This window comes from Cydia fagiglandana, chromosome 25 (genome assembly GCF_963556715.1).
Source record: "Cydia fagiglandana chromosome 25, ilCydFagi1.1, whole genome shotgun sequence".
NCBI classification, from domain to species: Eukaryota; Metazoa; Arthropoda; class Insecta; order Lepidoptera; family Tortricidae; genus Cydia; species Cydia fagiglandana.
In genome coordinates this window covers 8663973-8676019 of record NC_085956.1, presented here as the reverse complement: position 1 = coordinate 8676019, position 12047 = coordinate 8663973, and the positions used below count along the sequence as shown (strand labels likewise).

The following is a 12047-nucleotide window of genomic DNA, read 5'->3' as shown; positions in this document are numbered from 1 at the left end:
CGCTTCGTTTTCTATGGAAAACACCACGTGAAGCGTAGCGAGAGATGGGTTTGTTAAGAACCAATAGAATCACTTCATTTGTTTTCCTCGCATGCGGTGATTCTATTGGTTCTTAAAAACCGGGCAAGTGCGAGTCGGCCTCGCGCACGAAGGGTTCCGTACCATTACGCAGAAAACGGTAAAAAGTCCTCATCTCTAGCGGTAACGCGGCTTTAGGGTGCGAACTAAGGCTTGACTTGACTTTGAATAAATAAATAAATATTATTTGACAATTCCAAAACGTAACGAGTGGACTGGAAAATACGAAAAGATGCATTTAGGACTTACGGATGACTCACGTTAGACCGGGCCGTGTCCGGGCCGGAGCTTCCGGCGCATCGTTTTCTATAGAAAGCATCACGTGATCACCTGTCATGTCATAGAAAAGTAAGCGCCGGAAGCTCCGGCCCGAACACGGCCCGGTCTAACGTGAGTCATCCTTTACGGTGGGTTTTTATATTATATCTTAGAATATGAAAAAGTAACAATTCACATAATCACATACCTACCTATATTAATTAGGAATTCAATACTTCCAATGATACTTGACATTATTCTGATTGTAGTCGCGTTTTTGTTTTTTGACATGCAATATTATACATCTTATGCTTAACGCTCTATATGTATAATATGTATATTCTACAATAGTTACCTATACTCTTATATACCTACACAGGGCCTACCGCGAACCACGTTCGACGTGTTGCCTCTCTGTTGCACTTGTAAATTCGTACGTAAGTGTGACAGGGAGGCAACACGTCGAATGTGGTTCGCAGTAGGCCCTCAGCTTATAGTCACAGTCAGGCATAGACTAGGAATCCTCTAGACCGAGTTTAGAGCATTATTTCATGCAACCGATAATGCCAAAAATGCGGGGGTGCGCGGGATGAGGTGAGCGAAGTCCCGTGCCGTGATTGGTCCGTTCAAAGACACGGACATCACACAAAGACACTTTCGACTCGAACATGGAGTAAAATTACCGTATGCGTGGCAGAGGGGGTAGCGCGACTATGCTAAGTCTGGAGGATGTTTTGGGCCCGATTCGGATTATGAAGTAGACATCTATTATAGGTACCTAGACATCTTTTAGACATCACCAAGATACGATAACGATATGTTTAAGATCTAACCTGTCAAATTTGACATTTGCGCGATTCCGGAGATAATAGTCTTGAACGATTTCGACAGGATATGACTTAGAGATCCAATTCACATCTAATAGATATCTTACTCTATCTAACGTAAAAGTGACATTGTTTGCCCGAATTGGGCTACAAAAGAGAACTAGTTGATATCTAAACTATAACGTATCTAGAATGGATCTAGTACGTCGTCTCTTGTGAATATCTTGAAGTAATATAATTCTTTAATCATATATATGGTACAAAAACAAGTCAAAAAACAATAAATAAAAATAACTTAAAATTAAACTTAAACTAAAATACAAACTATTCTAAAATAAAATAAAACTAATCTAAACTAAATCTAAAAAAGGCCCCTGTGGCAAGGTCCCCAAGATGCTGGCTGCGTTACCCCGCTGAACTGCCAGACTAAAGCGTTGAGCGAGGTAACTGCCAGCTCTCGGGTCCCCAGTTGCGTCCCTGAGTCTCTTTGAAAGGTTTCCAAAGAGACTCAAGGCGCCAGGACCCCACGGACCCAGGGTCTCGACGCCGAAAGGAACGAAAATGTATCTTGAAGTTCGAATACGGCAGTTAGTCACAGTAGGAAACTAGCATAACGAACCGTAACGGTTGCGTTGCTCTTGAATAAGTCAAGTAACGCGTTTCCCGTGCACGTAACGTTACGTTACTTGTTTACCGATAAGTTCCGATAAGTATGTTTATTGCTTATTTATTGAATTAGCGTGTTTAGCTGTTTAGCATGTTAACACTTTTGGTTACGTCGAGTCAAGTCATGCGTACCATGGTATAATAATATACTCCGCCTGGTACTCTTCCCGTCTTTTCGTGGTCACGTGACTGACACATGCCTACGTCATCATGCGACTGCGCTATATGATAATATGCGATAGCGCTATACATATATAGCGGCCATGTTATTGTGACGTAGGCTTGTGTCACTCTGGGAAGAGAAGACCATGTTTTATTAGACTATAATGCGTGCTTATTACGATACAAACTTATCAAAACTATACTATCAGTGTTATAACAGAGCAAAAGAGCGGAAAGTAGAAAATTCGCAACGAGTGGTGGTAAATTAAAACATGACCGAAGGGAGTGTTTTAAATCGACACGAGGTGCGAAATGAAATAAATCTGCAACATATAAACACTTGTACATGTTATAGATAGTATTTTGAACATACTTAAAGTCTAAATACTACCTACATACAGTTGACAAACTGACATAATGGAAAACTGTCTATTCATATTCTCTAGGCTTAAATATTAATAATTAATGTATACTTGTCAATAACATAAAGGCGCCAACAGCGCTTCACAGTGACTTACAACCTAACACAGGGATCGGCAAACTTTTAAAGAGAAGTGCATTAGAAATTACAAGTTTTAGGAATGTCCAAGAGGCACAAATAAGGTCTCTAATTTTAAAAAAATGGGTCGCTTGAAGAGCCACAATCCTATCTACAAAGACCTAGGGTTTACCGGTCCCTGACCCAACACTGCACACTACAATCATAACCATTAACCACAGGTGACCTAATCGAACTCATCGGAACATTCCCGCACGAAATCGACTACCAAAACACAAACCAGTTCGAGGACCCAGTCATCGTGTACACAGACCACCACAAACCCCACAGACCCGACAAATGGGACACCCAAAAACCCTGGGACACCCAGAAACCCGACAAATGGGACCAAAAACCCTGGGGCACAGAAAAACCGTGGGACACAGACCAAAATCACTATTTTCACGTGAAGCCGTCTTATCATGAGAGTACGACGAAGCCGTATTTTGGTGATGATGATTATGTGCCCGTAGTGACGAATGAGCATACGAGACCTAGTTATCCGGGTGAGATTTTGGGTATTTTGGTTTTTTTGGTGGCGGGTTTGCTCAAGTGTTTAGTTTGGGCTAAAGTGTTTAGTTTTTTTTTGTTACAGTTTTTCATTCATCTGTGTTGACATCTTTGATTCTGGATTATAACATGACTATGCAATTAGTACTTCCATTGTCAGCACTTAATAAAAATAATACCTTAAATTTCTGCCACATTTTTAGAAGTACATTTTTGTATCAACATTCAACAAGTAATATACCTAATTCTAATATTTCTCATTTCAAATTTTATTAAAAAGATAAACATTTTTGACGCAAGTTTTTTAATACATTATATTAGTAAATTAAAAAAGTAATATAAAATATGACTTTTTTATAAAAAAAAAATACGTTTTTATTTGCTGTTTTTTGTTGATAATGATATTAATATTTTTTGACTTACTAAAGCAAAACACTCGAGTTGACTCGCCATTTTCTTTCTCGCTTCACCTTCAGCACTGCGTTTTCATAATCATCACACACCTATTTTATATGTAGCACATAAAATGATTGCACATGCACTGACGGTTTTGGACCAACGGTTGACTTTTGAAAGATTTTTTGGAGTCGGGTTCGCGCTATGTATGCACATTTTTGTTTTTAGCACGCTTTTCTGTCAAGTGTATTCCAGGGTGCTGGTATTTTTTATTATTGTGTGTTAAAAATTATATAGTAAACTATCACCTGGAGTGGACTGAAAAAGCCTTGTTTACTGTGCTTAAGTGTTGCTTTATTGTATTTTGTAATTAAAATATTAATTTTGATAATACTTAAATGTGTTTCACAAAATGCACTAAGTAACCAGTTTTTCTTTTGTTTATGTAGGGTGCTATTCATTTACAGTTTTACTTAGTCCCTAGGAGTATTGATTTTTGCTTGAGGAAATGATTCGTGTTAGAGTCGTAGTCGTATTTAGGGAATGCAAATCGGTTATTTTTTGTATGGAAATAATCGGTTTTTAACCGAAACCGCGGTTATTTCCATACAAAAAATAACCGATTTGCCTAGTCGTATTAGAGGCACCGACATGCTTTGTGTAAATATAAATTCGTGATCAAGCACAATTTCATTAATGTTTGCAAAATGCTGTCATCTACATTTTACGAAGGTGGAAATATTTTACATTTTGCATTTAAAACACACAAGCATTTTCACGAACATACTTATACTTTACGCTACCCACACATATAAAAACCCCAAGATATTTTCAAATAAAATATTTTTTTACAATATTGTTTCCTCTCTGTATTTTTTGACTCATTATGTCTATAAAAATCTTGTACAAGATCCATTGCATATAATTATTTTTCCTTCGTATTTTCACGGAAACGTACGAACGTGTCTTGCTATTTCAGTCATGTCGGTACAAAAAGTACTGAAGTTGAGGGGCCTCGGTAGATGGCGGGACGAACTTGACGCCTTTGCCAGAGACTGGTGGGAGACTGCTGAGGATAGGGATACGATACGTGGAAGAATAAGAGAGAGGCTTTTGCCCAACAGTGGGATAATATGAGCTCATAATAATGAAAAAAATTACTAAAATAGCATAAATAAAAATAAAAAATAAACATTATAGGACATTCTTACACAGATTGACTAAGTCCCACAGTAAGCTCAAGAAGGCTTGTGTTGTGGGTACTCAGACAACGATATATATAATATACAAATACTTAAATACATAGAAAACAACCATGACTCAGGAACAAATATCTGTATCATCATACAAATAAATGCCCTTACTGGGATTCGAACCCAGGACCATAGGCTTCGCAGGCAGGGTAACTACCCACTAGGCCAGACCGGTCGTCAAAGCATGACAAATACGAACGTTTCCGAGAAAATATGATGGAAAACAATTATGCAATACATCTGTATCTCTATACCTTTCAAAACGAAGAAGAACAAGTCCTATTTATTAAAGGACCCCTCACATATTTCAGGTTGCGGCGAGCACTTCACACGCTCCAACCGGATCGTCGGCGGGCACTCCACGGGTTTCGGGTCGCACCCGTGGCAAGCGGCCCTCATCAAGTCGGGTTTCCTTAGCAAGAAGCTGGCGTGTGGAGGCGCCCTTATTTCGGACCGATGGGTCATCACTGCGGCGCATTGTGTTGCTACGTAAGTAAAAAACAAAAAAAAATAGTTCGGCAACTTTCCAAAAAAATATTTGAGGTCACCGGGGACCGTAGGGCTGGCTCGTTCCTCGCCCAACGGATCGGTATAACCATCCAAAGGGGGAACGCAGCCACCCTTATGGGAACCCTTCCACAGGGTTCGGACCTGGGTGATCTAGCCTAATATATACATATTCGGCTAGGTCACCCACATTATGTTATATATATATTTTTTAGGTATTAGTTTTAGTTAAAAAAAAAAAGTTATAAATAAATAAATAATAAATAAATATTATAGGACATTTTTACATAAAGTAACTAAGCCCCACGGTAAGCTCAAGAAGGCTTGTGTTGTGGGTACTCAGACAACGATATATGTAATATATAAATACTTAAATACATAGAAAACAACCATGACTCAACACTGAACAAATATCTGTATCATCATACAAATAAATGCCCTTACCAGGATTCGAACCCGGGACCATCGGCTTCATAGGCAGGGTCACTACCCACTAGGCCAGACCGGTCGTAAGTTATATATTAGAAAAAAAAAAACCGGTTCTATATATTAGAAGATTAACAAAATTATACGACTGAAGCCTGATCAAGCTCTGCATGGCATTTGCAAAGACAAAGTGAGGCGGTGGCTTTATCAGGGGTGCGAAACTCCTTCCTTCGGGCAAACTCGGCTACGTTCGGCTCAGCATTGCTCCGAGCAATTATTACCCCACACCACCACAGATAAGATAATGGCTTGAATTTTGACAACCCTAAATAGCCGAAAGGGTAGTGCCATAAGTTAGAAAAGGAAAGCATGATTCGACCCTGAACCGCTGTCAAACTTCGGTTATGTAGGAAGTGTCCTTTCTGTATGGCAGTACTATTACTTATTCTGTGATTTTACCTGCATATCCATTTGTGACGTTCCATGGCAAAAGGTACCTTATGGCGGCTGGCGCTTACGTCGCATAGTGCCGCAATAATATTGGAGCAACGTTAATAATAGCGTAAGCGCCAACCGCCATAAGGTACCTTTACCCGTGGGACGTCACATTTATCATTCATTCGACTCGCTTCTTATCATCCACTTCATTCGCCTCTTACTAAATTAATTAATAGAGACCCCCCCCCCCCCCAACACTCACGACACCTACAATCAATACTCAAAACATAACATGACGTAATCATTACCAGTCACTTTCACACTCCAGTAATGGACGTATTACCGAATGCAATTGTAAAATACGATTGGCTATACTTTCTCCATTAGCCTAAGTTTCGTAACGATAATTGTATGAGAGCTATAATTTAAGCTAATGTATGCTTATTTATTTGAAAGAATTTTGCGAAAGGTGTGTGTGCAAAATTTGGGGTTTTGCAACGTCTTTGGATTATGTAAGTTTAGAGTTGAAGTACGTATATGTGACGTCCCACAGGTAAAGGTACCTTATGGCGGTTGGCGCTTACGCTATTATTAACGCCGCTCCAATATTATTGCGGCGCTATGCGACGTAAGCGCCGGCCGCCATAAGGTACCTTTTTCTGTGGAACGTCACATATGTCGGCGGCCGATCGTAAGATCAGGCAGATCGTAATGTTCCTGTGTATTGTTTTGAGGATAGTCACATTAAACCAATATACACGGTGTAACATGAGTAAACCGAATAATTTTAACAGCGTATTCCTGATCATATTTAGAGACAAAAATGTCCTATAAACTTTTTTAATATTCGCCTAGTTTCAGATATTATTAATTAAAAAAAAAAAGTTTTTATTGTTACATGGTGTAAAAGGCCTTTTTGATGGTGATGTTGCTGCTTAAGGGACGTAGTCTAAAAGTCTAAATATCCTTATTGATAGATGTCAAAAAGTGACAAGTAACACTTTGCAAAACAATTTTACCAATAACATTTATTATTTTTATATAATTTATATTATATATTCAAAAAATTGAAAAAAACGAATCAAAAAAAAATTTTTTTTTTGGCGAAATTGACCTAAACTCATATTACATTTTTTACTTCTTTTGACCTCAGAAATGCGTGGTTAAAATTATTCGGTTTCCTCATGTTACACCGTGTATAGGTAAGATAGGTTCGTTAGGTTGCTTCAGATTCCCGAAGGGCAAAATGCCCAGAATAGGAGAAGCAGAATAGGAGAACCGTCGTCGTATTTATCGAATGTTTTATTGTGTATTTTCCAGCACACCGAACTCCCAGCTCCGCGTCCGTCTCGGCGAGTGGGACGTCCGGGATTCCGGGGAACGGTATTCCCATGAGGAGTTCGCTGTGCAGAGGAAGGAGGTAATAAATAAATAAATATTATATTAAAGGCCAAAAGTGCTAGAAATAACCACAAAATAGCGATAACTATACTCTGTATCGGTGTGTACGAGATCTATAGTCTGTATCTTTAGGTAACTATTTAAATAAAAGTAAACACTACTACTACACTACACTATACTACTATTTCTTGGATTTAAAGAACAGGCCAAGTGCGAGTCGGACACGCGCCCGAAGGGTTCTGTACTATTACGCAAAAAACGGCAAAAAAGTTACGTTTGTTGTATAGGAACCTTAAATATTTATTTTATTTTGTATTTAGTATTTGTTGTTATAGCGGCAACAGAAATACACCATCTGTGCAAATTTCAACTGTCTAGCTATCACGGTTCATGAGTCAGAGGTTCATACAGCCTGGTGAGAGACAGACGGACAGCGGAGTCTTAGTAATAGGGTACGGTTTTTATCCTTTGAGTGCGGAATCCTGGAAATACCGCTTTAGTTGGCCCCATTAAAAAGCAAACGCTAATGCGGATTAGGGTTTATGATATATAGTAAACCATTTTTAAAATTAAAAGTTCTGCAAAAAAATAGAAAGTTTTGATAAATAGAAAATTTTGAAAAATTAAAAATTTTGAAAAATTAAAAATTTTGAAAAATTTTATATTTAAAAAAATTTTAAATTTTAAAAATGAAAATTTTGACCTCCGAAAATTTTGAAAATTTTAAAAATTTTAAAAATGAAAATTTTGACCTTTGAAACATTTGAAAGTTTTGAAAATTTGAAATTTTTGAAAAAATGACAATTTAGAAAAATATAAAATTTATGTAAACTTTTAGGTGCACCCATCGTACGAGCCTGCCGACTTTAGAAATGACGTGGCGCTGGTGCAACTGGACAGGGGCGTCGTGTTCAAGCAACATATTTTACCAGTAAGTCATATTTACAGAAAGGCCCGCTAGAGTAACACGAACCCGTCGCCGAAACGCTCCCATACAATCGGAGTTGCGGTCTCATACAACAACATGCTTAATTTACAACACGTGAAACTTGGCATGTTACAGCAACATTTTTTCAAGTGCATTTTAGACCTAATGTTCGTGATTTTTTTCTATCGAGCGAAACTCAAAAACTGAGGATTAGAATCGCTAGAGTCCCTAGAAAAGGGCCTCAATATTGCTAATTTAATTTATGGCACCTGTATTGTGATTAAAAAGGTATGACTTTTTTATTAATCCGTTTTCTAAATTTACCGCACTTTAAGGTTTTGATTGATTTGGTTATGATACGAGCTTGGTCAGATCTTACGACTAGCAGTAGCGTTTCGACCCGAAATACTTCAGAAAAGTAAAGTCTAAATTTACTAAATGCTGGTAGATATGTGGTCAGCCGTTGACCACGAACGCTGTAAGGCTAGGTTCACACGGGGTAAATTTTTCCCGTATACCGTATACGGGATTTTATCGAATACCGTAGTGACAGCAAAATTTGTATAGAGACGTTCAAAATCGTTCAGACGGCTAGACGGCTTTCCCGCATAGACGCCGTGTGAACGACTTTGATCGTTTCCTTACAAAGGCTGTCACTACGGTATTCGATAAAATCCCGTATACGGTAGGTATACGGGAAAAAATTACGCCGTGTGAACCTAGCCTAAAGGGTTCGAAACGTCGAAATATGCATTCAATATACGCGATATAATCCGTTTCAATAGTTTTATTTCATTACTAAATGCTCATAATCAAAATCATAATTTGATTCCAGGTGTGTCTACCTCAGAAGCAAATCAAATTAGCCGGGAAGATGGCGACCGTGGCAGGCTGGGGTCGAACGAGGCATGGGCAGAGCACAGTACCTTCAGTATTACAGGTAATTATTTATTGACCTTAAAGTCCCAGCCATTTGACAATGACAATAACTTTTAAGCGCCACATGCACCATCCCTCTAACATGGAGTTAACCGGTTAAACCTGGAGTTCCCATTACAATTTGACACTGAGCGGTTTAACCGCTTACCGGTTACTGATATGGTTGGTGCAAGTGTCGCTAAAGAGCGATAAAGTCCGGCAAGATGGCGACTGATGCTAGATGGAGTCGCACGAAACTCAACAAAGATTTGCTGGCTGTGGATGAGGTCTTGGTGGCTCAGATGGCAGAGCGCTGGAGTATCGATCCAGGGGCCGTGAGTTCAAGTCTCAACCACAAATCAACAACACAATCATAATCACAGGGTTTGTGCACAAATCACTCGCCGTTTGATAGGGGGAGGGGGAGTCACGAAAAAATCACGATAGATCACGTTGGGGGAGGGGGGTATAACCTAAACCTCACGTGTATTTTTAGTGTTCCGTACAAAACTTTGTTCACGGAACACTTATTCTACAGTGAAGGAAACTAAGAAAAAAAAACTACCATGAATAGATACTTTTTCTCGGTTTCGTTAAATATAAATCTTCACTCTGCACTTCAAAATAGCGAGTCTATTTAACGAAAAAAGAAAAATAAACAAGATTTTCTGTATACAATACTATTTATCTTAAAATTAGGGCGAATGAAACTTTAAAAAAAATACACGTGAGGTTGTGTGGGGGGAGGGGGGTAGCCAAAAACCTCACCAAATATCACCAAGGGGGAGGGGGGGTCAAAAAGTAGCCGAAAACACCTCACGTGATTTGTGCTCAACCCCATAGTAATGTTTTTTTCCACTTTTAAATGTATTCTAAGCTGTGCCTTTAAGCTTACCACTCACTTGCTTTTGGTAACTGTAGCTACCAGCTGTCACCCTTATTTTATTATAATAATAGAGGTCACTGAAAAATATCAAGCATGTGAGTGGTTTGATTTTCGTTGTCCCATATCATTGTTAACCTTTGACTATGGTTATTTTCAGGAAGTGGACGTAGAAGTGATCCCGAACGAGCGTTGCCAGCGGTGGTTCCGCGCCGCCGGCCGCCGAGAGACCATACACGATGTGTTCCTTTGCGCAGGATATAAAGAGGTATGAACAGAGGAGGTATAAAGAGGTACTACTAGACTAGAGGTACTAAAACATCTATTGTGCCATTTTCAAACAAAAGGGGTCCTTATTGTCGGTGGTAGGGAATGCAAATCGGCTATAACCGAATATTTTGTCAAAATTTCATAACCGAATATTGGAAACTCGAATAACCGGTTACGGTTATTTTCGGTTATTTATTTATGACTTAAATTGTATGTATTTATCATCTAATTACTACAAAATCCTCCCTTTTTTGGCTGTTACGCCTGTGACTATAATTTTTGTCATTCCTTGACTTTTGTAACTAAAATATACCAAATTTACTTCTTCCCTTATTTATGAAATATTTTTAATGAATATTGTATCACGTCCAAGGTCATATTTCACTTTTACTGTATTTGGTGTATTTTATTAAAAAAAGAAGACTTTTACGCACATTCCCTAATACTGTAGGTACTAAAATAAAGATTTTTGTATTTTTTAAATTTATTAATTGTAAATTTTATAATTTTTCGTGGAAAGTAACCGTAACCGATTATAACCGATATTCGGTTATTTTTCGGACATAACCGTAACCGAAACCGGTTATGAAGTTTGGCCGGTTATTGCATTCCCTAGTCGGTGGTCAATAAGGCTCTATTTCCGTCACAGAATAAGTAATTGTACTGCTACTGTACCGAAAGAAAACTTCCTACAAAACCGAAGTTTGACAGCAGTTCAGGGACTAATCATTGTGTCCCTTTCTAATGTATAGCACTATCCCTTTCGGCTATTTAGGGTTGTCAAAATTCAGGTAATTGTCTTATCTGTGGGCACGCAAAGGGAAGTCAAGTTGTGCCAACCGTAATAATTACTCGGAGCAATGCTGAGCCGAACGGAGCCGAGAATGCACGAAGTCAGGAGTATCTCCCTACTGCCACTTCATGTATTACGTGTGTACGGGTCCTTATTGGGTCGCATAATAATTGATTGTCCTAATGTAATGTTACGCATAAAACTCATTTCGCATAATTGTTATGGTGCTGGAAATATCAACATTTCTGAAAAATTATAACACAAACCTAACCTAACCTACCCTATTCTACACAACCTATGTAAAATATTTTCGAAAGTACTCAATGTTTCAGCTGGAGGAAAAATATGCGAAAAGAGATTTATGCGTACCATTACATTATGACAGTCAATTATTATGCGATGAGATAGGATCCCCGTGTGTACCTTTTAGTAGTAGAAGTGTTATGTAGAGAATTTGTATTTTATTGTAATTTCTATTTCCAGGGCGGCCGAGACTCCTGTCAAGGCGACTCCGGAGGCCCACTGACCATGAAGATGGACGGGCGGAGCACCCTCATCGGCCTCGTATCGTGGGGTATCGGTTGCGGCCGCGAGCACCTCCCGGGTGTATACACTAACATACAGAAGTTTGTGCCGTGGATCGACAAGCTTATAACACCTTAGAAGGTCCAAACCCGAGAAGAAAAAATCACTATGGTGTAAGAAACCCTAGACAAAAAAAATGGATAGAACTTGGATTGATAACTGTTAACAGCTTAAAAACTACCAGATATACTGTTAAAAGTATGAACCCGA

General features: G+C 38.7%; 1 protein-coding gene across 1 annotated transcript in view; it reads left to right on the top strand.

The window, feature by feature from the left end:
• The window catches only part of LOC134677025 (hepatocyte growth factor activator-like), a 41445-nt gene extending 29398 nt beyond the window's left edge, over window positions 1-12047 (top strand). Inside the window, exons 4-10 of the mRNA XM_063535445.1 lie at window positions 2712-3035; window positions 5000-5177; window positions 7380-7479; window positions 8299-8391; window positions 9224-9328; window positions 10350-10457; window positions 11736-12047. Of these exons, the coding sequence (XP_063391515.1) occupies window positions 2712-3035; window positions 5000-5177; window positions 7380-7479; window positions 8299-8391; window positions 9224-9328; window positions 10350-10457; window positions 11736-11915 (1088 nt within the window). The 3' untranslated portion in view covers window positions 11916-12047. The remainder of the gene's footprint in view (window positions 1-2711; window positions 3036-4999; window positions 5178-7379; window positions 7480-8298; window positions 8392-9223; window positions 9329-10349; window positions 10458-11735) is intronic.